This window comes from Lontra canadensis, unplaced genomic scaffold (assembly GCF_010015895.1).
Source record: "Lontra canadensis isolate GAN:19392208 unplaced genomic scaffold, GSC_riverotter_1.0 scaffold171, whole genome shotgun sequence".
NCBI lineage: Eukaryota > Metazoa > Chordata > Mammalia > Carnivora > Mustelidae > Lontra > Lontra canadensis.
This window is the reverse complement of record NW_022631165.1, coordinates 1,543,743-1,560,344: the sequence shown is the minus strand read 5'-3', so window position 1 is coordinate 1,560,344 and position 16,602 is coordinate 1,543,743. Positions and strand designations below refer to the sequence as shown.

At 62.4% G+C, this 16,602-nt stretch overlaps 3 protein-coding genes across 3 annotated transcripts; 1 reads left to right on the top strand and 2 right to left on the bottom strand.

Moving 5' to 3' along the window:
• Window positions 1-1,864: 1,864 nt before the first annotated feature.
• Window positions 1,865-7,810, bottom strand: SYNGR3 (synaptogyrin 3). The gene is made up of 5 exons (XM_032846060.1): window positions 7,701-7,810; window positions 6,363-6,711; window positions 3,706-3,943; window positions 3,383-3,525; window positions 1,865-3,303 (listed from the first exon to the last, which is right to left on the bottom strand). The coding sequence occupies exons 1-5, from the start codon at window positions 7,808-7,810 to the stop codon at window positions 3,094-3,096; spliced, it is 1,050 nt and encodes a 349-aa protein (XP_032701951.1). The 3' UTR covers window positions 1,865-3,093.
• A 1,823-nt stretch (window positions 7,811-9,633) lies between these two features.
• Window positions 9,634-11,616, bottom strand: GFER (growth factor, augmenter of liver regeneration). The gene is made up of 3 exons (XM_032846131.1): window positions 11,261-11,616; window positions 10,737-10,933; window positions 9,634-9,891 (listed from the first exon to the last, which is right to left on the bottom strand). Exons 1-3 carry the CDS (start codon window positions 11,519-11,521, stop codon window positions 9,729-9,731), a joined length of 621 nt encoding a protein of 206 aa, XP_032702022.1. The 5' UTR covers window positions 11,522-11,616; the 3' UTR covers window positions 9,634-9,728.
• Window positions 11,617-13,998: 2,382 nt separating this feature from the next.
• On the top strand, window positions 13,999-16,419 carry NOXO1 (NADPH oxidase organizer 1). Its single transcript, XM_032846132.1, has 8 exons — window positions 13,999-14,393; window positions 14,500-14,580; window positions 14,764-14,848; window positions 14,946-15,129; window positions 15,263-15,444; window positions 15,543-15,647; window positions 15,911-16,028; window positions 16,107-16,419. Exons 1-8 carry the CDS (start codon window positions 14,328-14,330, stop codon window positions 16,417-16,419), a joined length of 1,134 nt encoding a protein of 377 aa, XP_032702023.1. The 5' UTR covers window positions 13,999-14,327.
• The last annotated feature ends 183 nt before the right edge of the window (window positions 16,420-16,602 follow it).

The following is a 16,602-nucleotide window of genomic DNA, read 5'->3' as shown; positions in this document are numbered from 1 at the left end:
TGAGAAGAAACCGGTCTCTGGGAGTCGGGGAGGGGGCGCCCACGACCACGAGGGGCCAGAGGCGCCCAGCCACACCAGCACTGCCTGCCTGATGTGGGACGTCGGGGGCGGGGGTGTGGGGGCTTGGCCAGGGCTCAGGGCCCCTCCACAGACAAGAGCCTTCACCCTCGTTACCCTCCCCTGGGCTGTGTGGAGGCCACCTGTCTTCCCTGGACAGGCCGGGAGCCCCTCACCACTGATGCCCCCTTTGCAGACCCAAGGACAACCAGCCCCACAGAAGAGTAATCTGGAAAATGGGGGACCTCGTTAACAGGAAAATCAGCTATCCTTCATGAAGCAAGAACCACCTCATCACATGGCAGCACTGAGGGGGTGTGGCGCTGTGCCAAGCCCAGCTCAGTGGCCCCACCCCGTGGCCGCAACTATGACTGTCCTCTTTGGGAAGGGGAGCCCGGGGCACAGACAAGAGACTTGCCAGAGACAGCCCTGCCAGCCTCGATGTGGCAAAGCCAGCCCTCCAGCCCCAGGGGCGGTTCTCAGCCCTGCTGCCCTCGGCTGGGACGTTACTGCACAGACCTGAACAAGTAACCGACATAAAAATCCCAGTGGATGGGTTCGGAAGCAAACAGGACCAATCTGGGGAGATTCCAGAGGCTGAGCTGGTGGGCCGTGGAAGATGGCTCCACAAGCCTGCCACCTGAGCAGGGGCCCCAGAAAAGACGGCGACATGTAGAGACATAATGACTGCTTTTCTGTCGTGGGGTGAGGAAAGAAAACTAAACAAGCACTAGGTGCCTGGCCGGCTTTGTGGGAGGACCATGTGACTCGATCTCAGGGTCCTGAGTTCAGTCCCCACAGTGGGTACGGATTTAGTTAAATAAAAGTAAATCATTATTAAAAAAAAAAAAAAAAAAAGTGGGACGGGGCACCTGGGTGGCTCAGTGGGTTGAGCCTCTCCCTTCGGCTCAGGTCATGATCTCAGGGTCCTGGGATCGAGCCCTGCATCGGGCTCTCTGCTCGGTGGGGAACCTGCTTCCCTCTCTCTCTCTGCCTGCCTCTCTGCCTACTTGTAATCTCTGTCAAATAAATAAATAAAATCTTAAAAAAAAAAACAAAAAACAGTGGGACCCCTGGGTGGCTCAGTCAATTATACATCTGCCTTTGGCTCAGGTCATGATCCTAGGGTCCTGGGACCAAGTCCTGCATTGGCTCCCTGAGCAGGGAGCCTGCTTCTCCCTCTGCCTGCTGCTCCCCCTGCTTGCACTCTCTGTCAAATAAATAAATAAAATCTTAAGAAAAAAAAGCACTAACAAGAATAATTCTTTAAAAAGCTACATCTCGACCAACACAATTTAGAAAAAAATCCCAATACGTTCAACCAAAGGGGAAAAAACAACCCGCCAAGGAATACGAATCATACTGTTAACCACTGCTCTCGTCAACAGTCTGGGATCCTAAAAGATAACACAGGAAAGACCTTCAAAGTTCTAAGGAACAGGACCTCACATTTATAGTCGCAGGAAAACTATCCTTGAAGAACGCGGGAGTAGCACAAAAGAAGTTCACAGCCGCAGACCAATGAACGAACTGTGAACTATGTGCAACTGCAAGTAGTAATTCCTAGTCCCACTGTTCTAAGAAGGAGCAGAGGTGGGCGTCTCCCCAGCGTTTCCGAGGGTCAGCTCTGAGCAACCCAGGGGCAGCCCAGCCGGATGCGCGTGGGGAGCCTCAGGAATCCCCAGAATGTGGACGTCGGCCTGGCCTCCACCTGCTGCCCCTTCCTGGGTTCTGGGCCCCGAGAGGTCAGGTCCCAACCTCAGGCACCCACAGGGACAGGGGTAGAAATGACTCTGCGAGCCGAGCGTCTGCGCCACGTGAACTCACTTACAGTCTTTTATTGTAAAGAAGTTGCGGTTGAAACATGGGACACGGGAGATACACAATCACGGAGTGTTCTTTCAGAAGAGAGAGAGAAAGATCCATATATACAAAAATTGTAAACATGTTCACTTAAATACCCACATGGTTGTCTATGCTACAACGTACAGGGGAGTCACGCAACCGGGACTCCAGAGGGAGATGCCTGTCTGCGAGAACGTTCTGTAGTGACATGATGTGAAAAGCCGGCTTTGAGCGATGCATGAGTAGTCAGCTACGCAGAGGGACCCCAACCTCGGGCTGTGCCTTAAAACGGGGTGCAGGGCAGGTTGCTGAGGGGCTGGGCCAGGAAGCTGAGGGTAAAGGGGTTTGCACAGATGGGCCGTGTCCGGGGCACTGTGGGTACACGGAGCCTCTTGGCCTCCCTCCTTGTGAGGCACCCATCCTGCCAGGCACCCAGGTGTCCCAAGCCTCCCTCGAGCAAGGTCTTACCGAAGGGGTGGGAGAGGGCCGGTGCAACAACAGCCATGTTGTGCCTTCCTAGCCCCAAGTGCTCACATCTGGGCAGACTCCTGGGCCAAGGGCGATCGGGGCAGGAGCAGGGGCCACAGGCAGTGGGGCTGCTTGCGGGGAACTACGAGGTGAAGTCCGAAGACTTGACCACAATCACAACATCGACAGGACCAGGCTACTCTAGCGAACCCGTGAGAGCAAACGGATGGAGGCTCCAGACAGACTGCACACAGCCCCATGGGGTGAACCACCACCACAGGACCAGGGACTGTCACTGCCCCTAGGGACATGGGATGGGAGCAATGCCCATGCTCCCGGGGACAGCCCCTGCACGTAGCTACAGAGGGCGGCTAGACCCCTGACCCCAGAGTGGACAGGTGAGCCACGGGCTAGCTGGCTCGTGAGGGGAATGGCCCCTTCGCAGGCTGATCCACTAGAGACTGGAGGATAACATGTCCAGGGCTGCACTGTCCCCTCCTCAGGACCTCAGGCCTGTGCTCAGCGACTAAGGGAACAGGGTGAACTTGGGGTGGGGGGCAGCCTAGGCACCCTGGGGGCTACCCTCTCTTGGCCACAGACGGCCCACAGTGGCCACCATCTCTGGCCCTGGCGCTAGGCCAGGAGGACCTGAGGGAGGTCCCAGGAAACCCTGGACCCTGGCTTGGGGGCAGCCTTCGGTCCCCGGTGGGGGCCTGCCGGCCACTAGTAGGCAGGCACCTGGTACCCTTTGGGGCTGGTGTCCAGGGTCTCGGTGAAGGGAGGGCTCTGGTAGGTCTCGGTGCCCTCCACGCCGCTGCCCACCGGGTAGCCAGGGTAGGCCTGACCCGCCCCGGCGCCCAGCTGTTCGGTGGCAAAGAGCGACATGTCCGTGCCCAGGCGGAACCGCTGCAGGGCCTTCACAGTGAGCGCCACCTGAGGGGGAGCCCGGGGTCAGCCAGCACCGACCCCGCCCCGCCCCGGCCCCGGCCCGGCCCCCGCCGGCCGCACTCACCCAGCTGAGGATGGAAAAGAAGCTGAAGGCGATGGCGGACCTCGCCGCGTCTCCCGCCTGCAGCGTGCCGGGCCCGGGCGGCGTGCGCTGCCACTGGTTGGTGAGGAAGCAGAAGCCCACGAACCACAGGAAGGACCAGAGCCCTGCGCGCAGGCGTGAGGGTCACCGGAGGCCGGCGCGCAGGCCCCGCCCACCGCCGGCCCGCGCACCCGCTCGCGCGGGCAAGCCCCGCCCCCAAAGCCAGAGGACCGCCCGTTCCCCGCCCACCTCCGGGCCGCGCCCCGCGGAGCCCATAGGCCCGCCCCCCAGCCCGGCCCTCCCACCTGAGAAGCCCAGGTCCAGCAGCACAGCGCGGCGGCGGTCGCGGACGCTGCTGATCTGCTGGAAGCGCAAGTCGAGCAGCAGGAAGGCGGCGCAGGCTAGGAAAGCCCCAAGGCCGAGGGCGACTCCGAAGCGGCAGGCGCCCGCGTTCCCGTTGAAGACGCAGCGCAGCTCGGGCCCGCTGTCTGTGTTCACGTAACCCTCGTTGACGATGGGCCCGAAGACGGCGATGGAGAACACCTGCGGGCGGCGGGCGGCGCTCAGGGCCCTGCGGTGGTCCCCTTCCCCGCGGCCACCCAGCGCGACTGCTCACGTCCTCTGGCCTGTCCCCACGTTCCCCGGCAGCACAGGCCCCATCTGTGGATGGGGTCTTCGGGCACCCCTCTAAATACCTCCCTCAGGTATTTAAAATTATGGACAGCATTGCTATTTAGTGAGCATCTATGATGCCCAAGCACCAGGCTTAAAACCGCTACTTTACATGCATTCCTCCTAGAATCCTCTCCCCAAACCACCGGGGGGCCGTTGTTATCCCCTTCATAGATGGGGAAATTGGAGCTTCAGTTACTGAAGTCACTTGGCTGATAAAAGACGGGGCTGACAGTCAAACTGGGTCACTGGCACATTTTGGGGCCCACAGGGTCTCTGCACAGCCCCCTAGACACTGTAGGAACAGGAGCCTTCACCTGGACCAGTGATTCCTAGGCTCCAGTGGGTGGCGCTGTGGGAGGCAGGTGTGGAGAAGAGGGGGGCCAGAGCACAGGGGGGAGCAGCACAGGGACAGTGGTAAAGCTGTCTGTCACCCAGGCCCTGCACGGAACCCACCCTCAGCATCTGGGAGCTGTGTGGCCCTGCTTCCTAACATGCCAAATAGAATAACAGGTTCAGTTCGTGGAGTGTTGGGGCCAGAGAGAATAACAACCACCCAGCATCCACTGTTGGTAGGCCCCGGAGGGATGATAGCCTTGTGTGGCTGATTAATAGCACCGTAAGTGTTTGGGCTCAAAGGCAATACTATTGGGGCACCTAGAAGGCTCCATTGGGTGAACATCTAACTATTAATTTCGGTTCAGGTAGTGATTTCATGGGTCATGGATTGAGCCCCGAGGAGGGCTTAATGCTTAAAGGGGAGTATACTCGAAATTTTCACTCTCCCTCTGTCCTCCCCCAGTTCGTGCACGCTTGCTCTCTAGCTCTCTCTCACATAAATAAATAGATAAATAAATCCTTTTTTAAAAAGGCGATACTCTTGGGGCGCCTGGGTGGCTCAGTGGGTTAAGCCTCTGCCTTCGGCTCAGGTCGTGATCTCAGGGTCCTGGGATCGAGCCTGGCATCAGGCTCTCTGCTCAGCAGGGAGCCTGCTTCCCCCCCCCCCACCTCTCTGCCTGCTTGTGACCTCTCTGTCAAATAAATAAATGAAGTCTTAGAAAAAAAGGGGGGGCAATACTCTTGATCTCTGGGATTCACTCACTCTCAAGTTCAGCATCCCCTCACCACAAGGGCTGGAAGGCAGGTAGGCAGTAGACCATAGTCATTTTATACTTTTTTTTTTTTTAAGTAGGCTCCATGCCAAGCGTGGGGTTTGAACTCATGACCCTGAGTCGCATGCTCTAAAGACTGAGCCAACCAGGCACCTCTGGACCATCATCATTTTAAACCAGACACTGCTCTTTTAGCTCTGGGTAGCCCTGTGTTTCTAAAAAAAGACCTCCAGTTTCAACTTGATTTCTCCTCTCCCTCTCCAGCTCCTTGAAATGGAGTCAAGAGGGAAACCCAGGTGCAGGGCATGGACACGTCGGCCCAGAGCGGTCCACAAGTTGGACCCGAGCTGGCACCAGAACATAGGGGTCCTACTTCCTAATCTGCACCGAGTCACCCCACCCTGGGCATTGCTCTCCTTGAAGACCAGCCATTCGGTGCAGCTGGCAGCAGGAGCCATCAGCTAAATAAAACCCAGAGATCCTTGCCCCACCTTCCCGTCTCTCCTGCCTGGATAGGTGGGAAGGAGGAGCAGGCCACCTGACCTAGGGATGCCTCAGGAGTCTAGGCGGTCCCCAAGTCTGCCCCTCCCACACCACCCCCAGGAAGCCCTCCCCGGGCAGAGCCCCTTCTTGCTGCCCCACCCAAAGGGATCCCAGGGCCCCCCCCCCCCCCCCCCCGGCGCGCACACACACACTTGCACCTGGAGGGCCTGGGAAAGGGCCAGCTCCCCTGGAAGGAGCCTGGAGGGTGTGTGTGAGGGAGAAGCAGGTGTAAGCGCCGGCAGGTAATACTCGGCTCCCATAGCCCCCTCCTCTTGCTGAGGCTGAGGGCTCAAACCCAATCCCGTCCCCGCCCCTGTGTCCGCTTCCAGGTCTTGAGGACAGGAAAAACGGGGCGGGGGCTGAGGAAGGGGACTGAGTTACACCTAAGGAAGAACTGGAGGATGGGGGCGGCGGGCGGTGACCTCTCAAGGTCCCCGGCGGTTGCCATCGGCCCCTCCCCCTCCCGCAGGTGGGCGCGCCCAGCTCGGTGACGTCACCCCAACCTGCGGCCGGCGGGGGAGGGGCCGGCGGGGACGAGGATGGAGTCGAGGGGCGAGGGTAGCGGGGAGGGACGTGGGATACAAGGCGAGGCGGGACCCGAGACCGGGGCGGGGCTGGGGGCCGGGGTCACTCACCCAGGACGCCACCCGCAGTAGGGTCTGGGGCCGCCGCGCGAAGCTCACGGGGTCCAGGGCGGCCCCCGCGCGGCCCGCGCCGAACGAGGCTCCCTCCATGGCCAGACCAGGAGGGACGCGCGCCCCCGGCACCCTCTGTCTGTCTGTCCGTCCGGCCGGCCGGCCCCGCCCGAGGCCGCCCGGGTGTGCTGCCGAAGCTGCTGGTGCTGCCGCTGCTGCCGCCGCCTCCCGGGAGCGCGCGCCGGCCGCGACGGGGGCGCGCGGGGCGGGGCCGAGCCCGTGCCCCCCGCCAACTGGTCCGCGTGCGGGGCTGAAGCCCGTCCCTCCCTCCGCCGCCCCGCCCACCCCCCTTCACCTGCTAGAGCCGGGTCTGAGATGCGAGACCACCCCCAAGCCCCCAAGAGGGGCACTGGGGGGCTGGGGACTGAGTCCACCACCGTCCCCACACAGGCGAAGTCAGGAGTCAGCAGTGGGGGTGGACACCAGGCTCAGCCTATGCTGCAGCCAGGCGAGAGGACAGGCAAACCTGACCCCGCCCCTGGGAGCTGGGCCCTTTCGAGTAAAGGGGTAACCCAGGTCCAAGGGCTCCCGCTTCTTCCCAATGGGCGGAGCTCCACCCTCCAGCCCTCAGGGAAGGGGAACCCGACTCCCTGAACCAGGTTCCCCTTAGACCAGAGATCAGTTACTGGGCCCTTTCCTATAACCACCCCCCCCAATGCAACCGCAGCTTCTCCATCAGGGTTCTAGCCTCCCTGTCAGGGAGGGAGAAGGCCTCTACCCCCCAGGGGCACTTGTCCGGGAGGTCAAGCACACAGACCAGCATGGGTGGGAGCTGGGACATCTCTGCTCCTCTCTTGTGGCCAGATGTTGTCATTCCAAGAGCGCTCACTGAGCCCTTCACACTCCTGGGTCTCCCCAACTGACTTGTGGCTGGCATGTTGAGTTTGGGGCTCAGGGATGGGAAGAAGCATGAAAGATGGGGGCCCCTGCTGGGCTCTTCGGTAGCTCCCGCAGCCCGAGCTTGACAGGGTCCCTCCCTCATGCTGCTTCCTGGCCGGCCTGGCAGGGTCCCGGATGACTGTCCAGGGCATTGCAAGAAACGTCTGCCTTTGCTGAGCATTTACAGTGCCAGGCCCTTCACAAGCCCCATGGACGACGGAAGGAACTGATTACCCCTGTCTTCGTACTGCACGTGGACCACTGGCTGAGTTCTTCCAGCACATCAGGAAGCCCCTAGCCATGCTGTTCCTGTGGATGGAAGGGGACGCTGGGCTCGCCCCTTGTGGGTCCCACCCCAGGGCAGTTGTGGCCAAAAGTGTCACCCACCAGTCTCACTACCAGTCCCCGACACTGTGCATCCCGTCTGTCACTGTGTCTGGCGGTGACAGCTCCTGATCTGTCTTGACCAGTGGCCACTTCCCCCTTTGGTCCCAGGGCGATTCAGACATGCCCACCCTCCTGGAAATGCTTCCGGATGTCACCCCCTCCTTATGTCCCTGTTTCACCAGTCCCTTCTCACCACCCTTTTAGGGTTCTCTCCTCTTGTAACCCTGTGAGCCCCTGTAATCTCTGAACCTTGGGAGCCCAAGGGCATGATCTTGCGACTTTTCTCCCCCTCTCTGCCCAGTCCCTCCGTGAGAGTCCTGATGGCTTGAGCCAGAACCTCCCCTTGAAGTACAGTCCCACTTGTCTTAGCCCGGGTTGGGGGTGAAACCTCCAGGAAGCCAGAGTTAGGGGAAAAGGGAAGAGAGGCAGGACAGGAGAGCATGTCCAGGTGCCGCGTTCCTGAGCCAACGGCTTCCCTGGAGAAGCTGGCTGGTTCTCCGACTAGCAGGTGACGTGGGAGAGGCCAGAAGAAAGCCATGTGTTGGGAACAGTCCCTCGAGGGGAGGAGAGAAGAGCGATTTCTGTTGGCTGCTTCCTGCCTCCAGTTTCTTTGCCTTGCTGTCCTCTCTGGGAAGGCGCTGCTGAAGTCAGGCCCCCCGTGGTGCCCGCTGGGTGAAGGTACAGAGGAAGCCGTGCCGAAGGGAAGGACGAAGACACCACAGGGAGAGAGAGGACCTGTGCGTGACAACCGCAGGGATGGACACACCGTTGCTGGGCCGTGCGGGCTGGCAGCCAAGTCTGGGGGCGTGTGGCCGGGCAGACCTGGCAAGGGCCAAAAGCTACACGCCAGTCACCCCATGCCTGCTCTGCCTACAGTGTTCTCCAGAGCACGGATACGGGAACAACTTCATCCTCCCAGCTGCTCGGGCCCGAACCCCCCAGTCAACTCTGTCGATCTGCTCTGACCCGTCCTGGGCAAGCTTCCCGCTCAGCTCCCACAGGGGTGCCTGCCCTCCCTTGCTCCCACCCACAGCTGCCTCATCCTAATTCAGCAGCCAGAGGAACCTTCCAGAAGTCATCTTGCCATTCCTCGGCTCCAAATCCTCCAAGACCTTCCGGTCACAAGAGGTGGGTATTAAAACAGAGTCCTTGCTGGGGACGTGAAGACTTCGTGCCAGCTGACCTCCCACTCACCCCTGAGCCTCCCTCCGCTCTGGCACTGGGCTTCCTTCCTGTTCCTGGGGCTTCCCAGGCTGCTCCCGCCCTGGGACCCTGCCCTCCTCCCCCGGAGCAGAACCTGGATGGAAGGAGGCAGCTGAGCGGAGCAGCATGCTCAGGCCCTGTCTGTCACCACAAGTCCCAGCACAAAACACACCAAAGCCAGGCCCTTAGTCACTTCTCTACCATTTTATTTTGGTCTCGAGCTCTGAGAACGGTGGCCCGCGAAGCCTCTTGACAGGCCCGGTACAGGTATACGTGCTGGACAGGAAGCAGGCAGCAGTGCCGGTGGGACCGCTGGGGAAGCCACCTGCCTGTGCTCGCTCTGTAGGCACTGACCCAAGAGGAGAGCTCAGCCCCCAGGCCTCCCTTCTGAGTCGCAGAAAGCACAGAGCCCACGGAGCTGCGGGCACCGCTGCCGTCCCTTGCTACAGGGTAAGGAGACAACGGCCTAGCCCTCAAGGAGCAGGACAGGGAGCTGGGCAGGCCCGTCACCTTCCTGTGCGGGGAAGTGGGCACCAGGATGTGGGGTGAGCCTGAGGCCACATCCCAAATGGAAGGCGCATCCCCGGCTGTTCCTGCCTCCTTCATCTTTAGTCCCACGGGCCTTGGCTGTGGAGCAGCCCTCGGGGTGTCTGCAGCAGGCACCCCCGCTTTTCCTCCAACCCTAAGAGGGAAGGGCCCCCTGAGCAGTGTCTGGGGACCATCCAACTGACACACGACAGGCTCTGGCTCTGACGCACTTTAATGAGTGCCCTGTCCCCCTCTGGCCAGGCTGCCCGGAGGCCCGGGCTGCTGTCCCACAGCTCTGCCGGCCACCGCCTAGTCGCAGGAGCCGTCCTTCCAGCCATCGCGCCAGCGCTCGTCCACCTGTGAGCAGTCGAAGTCGGGCTTGCCCAGCTTGCGGTTCACCTCGTTGTGCAGGCGGCACAGCCACTGGCTGAAGCGGGCCCGAGTGCGTGTGTCTGGCTGGTTCCTGCATATCCTGTGGGGAGGTGGGGCAGGTGGAAGGCGGGACAGGCAGCGGTCCCACCGCCCCTGCCCCACTGGCTCTGCGCCTGCTCCATCCGGGCAGGAGAGCTGGGGCGCTGCTGTCAGCTACACCCAGGAGGGCCCTTGTGCTCTGGACACAGACACACGCAGCCCTGCAACCTTCCCACACACTGGCACGCTCTTAGGCCTGCTCAACCCTTACCTGGGGAGCTTGGCCAAACCTGACGAGGACTCAAAGCAAGGCATTAAGACACCAATGATGCAACTTTACAATCTCGTAACAATCAGGAAGCCTCACCCCAGCATCCCTGGCCCCAGGCAGTGTTTAAGGGGTGGGGCCACACAAAGGCCTAACAGAAAACCTGTTTCTAGCACCTGGGGCCCTGGGGCCTCCGCCCAGCAAGAGAGCTGTTCTAACTGCCCTGGCCCCCACATTCAGCGCAGAAACAGAGGTGCCAAACAACAGCTCTTGGGCTCCCCAGTGAGGAAAAGGCAGCTCCTAAAACCAGTGGGTTCTCAAGGCCTTAAAGTTGGCAGTCCGACTCCAGACGTCAGGCAAGGTGGGCTCATGAACCTGCCCGAGCCTCCAGGAGGACTCTGCAAGTGAGGCCGGGCGGGGAGCCTCTGGAGCAGCAGCCCCATGCAGCTTGGCCCTCAGGGGAAAGGAGACAGCTGGGTTGATCCAGTGTCCACTGCTGGTGGTCCGTGCTGGGGCTACCCTGCCACCAGGCACCTGCTTCTCCAGGCTCCCCTTTATGACATCAGGGGGGTGGGGGCGACAGGCCCCGGCTCCAGGGGCACTGCTCTGCGGTCTACGGATGATGCGGACACACTTACCTCTTCCTTATATCTTCAGCACACTCCTCACACGGATAAAACTTGGAAAATAAATGTATGAACTGGGCCATGTCTTGCTGCTGTTCTGGGGTGGGCAGATCAGGGTAGTAGGCAGCCAGGGTGTGGAGGACAGCCCAGCTGTGCCGGCCCAGTTCCTCGCGATCCTGAGGACAGTCTTCCCTAAACTTGCTGTCCCGCTGCGGAAGGAGGCCGACCAAGGGTCAGTTCGTCTCCCCGGAGGAAGCCCGCAGAGCTCCCGTTTTCCCCCGCCCCAGCCAGAGGCCCACTGACTCGAGCCAGCCCTGCGGCCGCCGCTCCGCCACACGCGTGGCTGAAACCCTAAAGGCCGGGCCTCCCTTGGTGGCAAGGTTTAGGGACAGCCCCCTTGCGGGGGAGGGCACAAGTCTGTGAGGCATAGGGCCCGCGGGACCGCTCGGCTTGGGCCTCGGGAGGTGGGCGCGGACGCCTGAGAACCAGGCGTGGCGGCCGGGACCAGGGGAGGTGGCCGCCCCGGGCATCTGCACCTTCTGCTGCGTCCGCATCCACGTCTTGAAGTCCACGCAGGCCCGGCAGGGCCGCCTCCGGGAGGTGTCCTCGGAGACCTGAGGATCGGAGGCCGGCGCCGGGGCTGGGGTCGGGCCCGAGGCGGCCGCATCTCTCCGCCCCGCGCCCCGGCCGCGCGCGTCCGTCACCAGGTCGTCCATCACCTCCGAGCGCGCGCCGCCGGGCAGGAAGGAGAAGAGGCTCCCGCCGCTGAAGCGGCCCCGCTCGCCGGGCGCCGCCATGTTGCCCGCGCAATGCCTGCCGGGCCAGCTCGGCCTCCAGATAGGTCTCCAAGTCGGTCTCCAGGCCAGCGCGCGCGCCGCCGCCAGGGCGCGGCCACAGGAGCCGGCCGCGCGCGCCGCGGCCGCGGGCACGGGCGCGGAGGCGGTGCTCGAGCTGGGGGCGGGGTCCGGGGCCGGGGCGGGGTCCGGCGGAGGGGTGGAGCTCTGGTCCGCGGCGCGCGCCGGAGAGGCCGCAGAGCCCGAGGCCGGGGCCCAGGCCGGCGCGGGCGCGGGCGCGGGGTGGGAAACCCGGGTGCGGGCCGCGCCCCTGGGCCTCGATCCGCGTCCGGAGCCTGACTTGCGTCGTCCGTGGCGGCGCTCCCGCTTCCTCCAGTAGAAGAGCAGCGTGTTGTGGAAACCACGCCGCGGCCGCGCCGTGGACTCAGCCTGCGGCCGAGGCGAAGCCCGTGTTCCGGCCCGTGACGCCCCCATCGCTCCGCTCTGACCGCCCCGCGTGCCCGCGGCCAGGCTCTGTGCCCTCAGCTGGGGCGCGCCCCGAGGCCGGCCGCGCGGCGCCCTGGCAACGCGGGGTGGCGCGGTGAGCGCACAGAGCGCGGCTCGCGTTAGGGCCTGGGTCCCGCGGGTCCGCCCGGGCGACCGGCGCCACGGCAACGGGTCTCTGGGCTCCTGAGGGCACCGCGTAGCCTGGATCCTGTGGCCTGCCTGAAGGGGTTAAGAGCCATGTCGCGAGTGGCCGCAGCTTCTATACGTACACTGATTCACCCTGCAAATATTTGGGTAGTGTCTAATCGGTTCCAAGTGCCGGTCCAGGCCCTGGCCAGGGCGGGGCGCAAGATCCGTCCTGGACCTCCTCCCTGGGCTCATCGTCCAGTGGTCGAGACGGAAAAAGCAAGAACAAAACAAAAAAGTGGCACACTAACGAATATTCCCTGACAAATGTGGGGACGACGAACAGGCATGGTAAATCCAGGAGGTCTCCTTGAGGAGGTGACACTTAGGCAGAGGCCTAAAGGAAGAATAATCAGCTGAGGGAGGGCAGTCAAGGCCAAGGTTGGAGGTGGGCGTGGGCAGAAAGGCGGGTGGGAGGGGACCTGGGGAAGGTGCTGAGAGGAGAGATCCAAAGGTAGGCAGGAGCACACGGAGGGCCTTGTCAGCCGGCATGGGAACTGGGAATTTAAGGACCATGGGGGAGGACAATTTGGGGCAAGGCTACCCCAAGCGGATCCCCTTTGTGTTTTGCAAAGACTTCCCTGGAGGGTGGATTTCATAGGAGCTAGTGAGGAGCACGGGGTGTGGGTGGGGGTCGTCCAAGGGATAGATGAGCCTGGGGTCTATGGAGAGAGAATGGAAAGGAACCAGGATTGCTGGGGTGTGAAGCAGGGGCTTTCAGCTGGGGCAGAGAGGGGGCCTCAGCACCCTTCTAGAGATTTCTGGCCGTGAATAAACAGGCCCTCTCCCAGCTTTTCTCCTTATCTTCAAGGGGAGAAGTGTCTGCCCCACCCTGCCCCCTGCCAGGCCAGCTGGGACCTCAGCATGGCCCCCACTGAGGTTGGGAGAGCGTGACAACTGGGCTGAAGGCGGTCTGCAATTGAGGCCTGTGTCAGCAGGTGTTCATTGCCTGCGCCAAGACCAGGAAAAGTTTGAGAGCGCTGGTAGGACAGGTGCACAAAGGCCCTTTGTCAAGGCTAGGGTGATTTCTGGGAGGGATGCCCTAGAGGCTAACCCCTCCCTGGACAGCTTGGGGTAGGACTCCCAACCTAGAGCTGGTGGCCCCAACAGCAGATAGAGCCAATGTATACCAGGGTTGGATGGAGGTCGGGAAGACTTCGTTATAAGGAAGCAGCCCAGAGACGTCGCTATAAGGAAGCAGCCCAGAGACGTGGGGCACCAGAGCATCCCCTGTCCGGGGATTCTAGGGCCCAAGCCGTCTTCACCCCAGTTAGTGGGGGAATGGTGACTCCTGTTCTCGGAGGCTGTGTTTGCAGTAAATTGTGACAAAAATCATGAATTCAGAGGCAGCTCTCAAAAACCAGTCCTAGTCACCCCGCCGTCCCCTGCCAAGTGCCAGCCACTGCAGAGAGGGATCCTCTTTGTCCTGCCCCAAGTCTTCCCACCAAGGGGGAACCTCTGGGGTGAGCCTGCAAGGTCCACCCCCCCCAACACATCCAGAAGAAGTGACGTTAATTATCCATTTAATACAAATTTCCTCTCCCGTGACTTGGAAACATTAAGAGACCTTTCCTGCAATGTGAGTATTAAGCCAAACAAAGTACATAAAGGTTTCAGCACTGGGTCCTTGGTTCCTGATGACAACAGCAGTCAGCTTCCCAGGTGAGTTCAAAGACAGAGCCATGGGGCACGCCCTGGAAGAGGCTCCACTAGTCCCAGCACCCCAGCGGGTGTGGGAGAGCCAGGAGGGGTTCGCGAGGCCGCAGCGCTTTGATGGCTCTGCTTACCTCCTCCTAGCACAAGCCAGACTCATGCCTGAGGGACTCAGGCCGCAGTCCCCACCCTCTACTGTCTCTCTGCCCCACCCTGCCCCCACATACCTCTCAAGCCCTGTGTTCCTGTCTCTCAGATCTGCTTTGGGCACAGTGAGGAAGCTGGGAAAGATCCAGGGGCAGGGCAGCGATATGAGGACCTGGCAGGTCTGGGGCGTACCTGGGGAATTCCAATCAGTCTTCCGGGTGCTCAGGAGCTCCCTTCCTTCTCCCCCCTACCCCAGCGTGAGCCAGGACACAGTGGGACCCTAGGCCACACCTTGCCAGCTCCAGAAGCCCAGGACTGTGACCAGTGCAGCACAGCAATGGCCAGCCCCCGGTATCCGGTGTCCGTGTGTGCAGCGGCCCTAGTCCAGACAGCGCGGCATCAGGTATGATGGGGGCGGGGTGGGGGTGGTGTGTGTCCCTGCCAGCCCCAAGGAAGAAGGATTTCCTGGCCCAGACCCTCCAAGGTGCCCCCAACCTTTGTGCCAACAGACATTTGCCTTTTCTGTGTGCTGGTCGGACGGCAGCGACACCTTCGTGCGCAGGAGCTGGGATGAGTTCGGGAAGCTCCATGTGAGTGAGCCTGAGGTGAACCCCATTGCCCCAGCGGCCAGACCCTCCAATGGCCCCTGGCTGGGTGTTGGCCCTTGCGCCCGCGAGGGCATCCAGCTCCTGCGACACCCAGCCTGGCAAGGAACCCTCACCCTCCCAAGGGAACAGGTGAACTCTGAGACCGATTCGCTGGTTCTCCCTTAGAAGAGCCTCAAGGAGACCTTCCCGATAGAGGCGGGCCTACTGCGGAGATCCGACCGTGTTCTCCCCAAGCTTCCCGGTGAGACCGTTAGCGAGGCTGACAGGGATCCCGGAAGGGGCAGGGGCGCCAGCGACCTGGTGGAGGGAATCCTGGGGTGGGGTCCCACGGTCCCTTCCCGTCGTGCCCGCAGACGCGTCGCTGTTTGTGCGCGGGGGGCGCACAGGTCGCGGCCTGGCTCGCCTGCGGCTGCTGGAGACCTATTCCCAGACGCTGCTGACCATGGCGGCGCGCGTGTCCCGGAGCCCAGCGCTCAGCGACTTCTTTGCACCGCAACCCCTGGACCTGGAGCCTGCGCTGCCAGCCGGCAGGTGCCTCACTCATCCCCAACTCCCTGCCCGCAAAAGCACTTGGGGGATGGGGGAAGGCTGGGCGGGTTGGGGAGGGACAGCGGGCCCTCACCACACTTCCTACCCACCTCTCGCTGCCTGCTACCCTTCCCAGTCTGCTGATCCTGCCAGCTCCCGAAGAGCCCCTAGGCCGCCCGACGGACACCCTGGCCATCCGTGGCCTGGAGGCTCAGAGCCTGCGCTGCCTGCAGCCCTTCAGCACCCAGGACACGCAAGGCCGCCCTTTCCATGCACGGGCCCGGGAGGTCCTAGACGTGCTGCTGCAGCACCCCTCAGGTGGGGCCGGGCAGGACGGAGAGAACTCGCCCTCTGCCCGCACGACCGGAGCGGGCTTGGGGGGGTGGTCTGAGCTTCCATGCACCTCTTGCACACAGGCTGGTGGCTGGTGGCGAACGAAGACCAGCAAACAGCGTGGTTTCCTGCTCCGTACCTGGAGGAAGCAGCCCCTGGCCCACAACAGCAACCCTTAGGGAGCAGTGGTGATTACCCATCCCCCAACACCAAGCCAGCCACTACCACTGGGCAGCGTGTGGCAAAGCTGGGCCACAGGGAACAGCTGAGCGAGTACTGGACATGGGGACAGTGTACTTGGTCCCCAGACTGAGTGGGAGCACCAGTGGGTTTGGGTGGCCCCTATCATCAGGGGGATGCCTGAAAGTGGTGACTCCATGGGAGGAGATGGGACAGGTCAGGGCCCTGGCCCCTGGCGCCCCGCGGCGACCCCCAAATACCCACTCCGCAGGGTCTCAGTTCTGTGCTTCCCAAGCCTATGAGAGCAGCCACGCAGATGAACTCTCCGTGCCTGCCGGGGCGCGCGTGCGCGTGCTGGAAAAGTCGGATCGGGGCTGGTGGCTCTGCAGGTGCAAGGGCGAGGGGCTTGGGCGGGGCCAAGGGGGGGCAGGATCCAGCGCGCGCTCTAAACCCCGCCCTCCTCGCAGGTTCGGCGGGCGCTGCGGTCTCCTTCCCGCTGTACTGCTGCGACCAGAGGGGCTGGGCGCGCTCCTGAGTGGGTCAGGGCTCCACCGCAAGGAGGACAGTGAAGAGGCCAGGGTGGGAGATCCCCAACGTCCCCCAGAGACCCCCCAAGGCACAACGCTACCCCCTACAGTGCCCACCCGCCCTCCGCTCAGCGCCATTCGTAGCCGCTGCTGTACCATCACCCGCAGGGCGCTGGCACGTAAGGACCCTCTCCAGGGCGTGCGGAGCTGCGCAGAGGGCAGGCCCAAAGCTCCAGACCCCGGGGATGACTGACGCTAGCCTAGCGGGGCCACCGCCACCACGGCTGTGGGAGGAGTATCTGGGGGTGGGACCTCTGACTGGCGGCCGGGAAACCAACCTCCCCCATGTCCCGAGTAAAGCTCTTCCCACAGAGGCACAAGCTAGTGTCTGTGCTGAGGGGCAGGCTGGGGGCTGGGGTGAGACACAGTGCACACA

What these genes read in the sequence shown, in the direction of transcription:
- NOXO1 (XM_032846132.1), top strand. Translation starts at nt 14,328, where the DNA reads ATGGCCAGCCCCCGGTATCCGGTGTCCGTGTGTGCAGCGGCCCTAGTC. An exon ending in ATGAGTTCGGGAAGCTCCAT is followed by an intron (nt 14,581 to 14,763) that starts GTGAGTGAGCCT and finishes GTTCTCCCTTAG; the next exon opens with AAGAGCCTCAAGGAGACCTT. An exon ending in GCTGCTGCAGCACCCCTCAG is followed by an intron (nt 15,445 to 15,542) that starts GTGGGGCCGGGC and finishes TCTTGCACACAG; the next exon opens with GCTGGTGGCTGGTGGCGAAC.
- GFER (XM_032846131.1), bottom strand. Translation starts at nt 11,521, where the DNA reads ATGGCGGCGCCCGGCGAGCGGGGCCGCTTCAGCGGCGGGAGCCTCTTC. An exon ending in GGATGCGGACGCAGCAGAAG is followed by an intron (nt 10,934 to 11,260) that starts GTGCAGATGCCC and finishes CTCCTTCCGCAG; the next exon opens with CGGGACAGCAAGTTTAGGGA. An exon ending in GCTGAAGATATAAGGAAGAG is followed by an intron (nt 9,892 to 10,736) that starts GTAAGTGTGTCC and finishes ACCTCCCCACAG; the next exon opens with GATATGCAGGAACCAGCCAG.
- SYNGR3 (XM_032846060.1), bottom strand. Translation starts at nt 7,810, where the DNA reads ATGTCTGAATCGCCCTGGGACCAAAGGGGGAAGTGGCCACTGGTCAAG. An exon ending in TACTGCGGGTGGCGTCCTGG is followed by an intron (nt 3,944 to 6,362) that starts GTGAGTGACCCC and finishes CGCCGCCCGCAG; the next exon opens with GTGTTCTCCATCGCCGTCTT. An exon ending in GCTGGACCTGGGCTTCTCAG is followed by an intron (nt 3,526 to 3,705) that starts GTGGGAGGGCCG and finishes GCCTGCGCGCAG; the next exon opens with GGCTCTGGTCCTTCCTGTGG.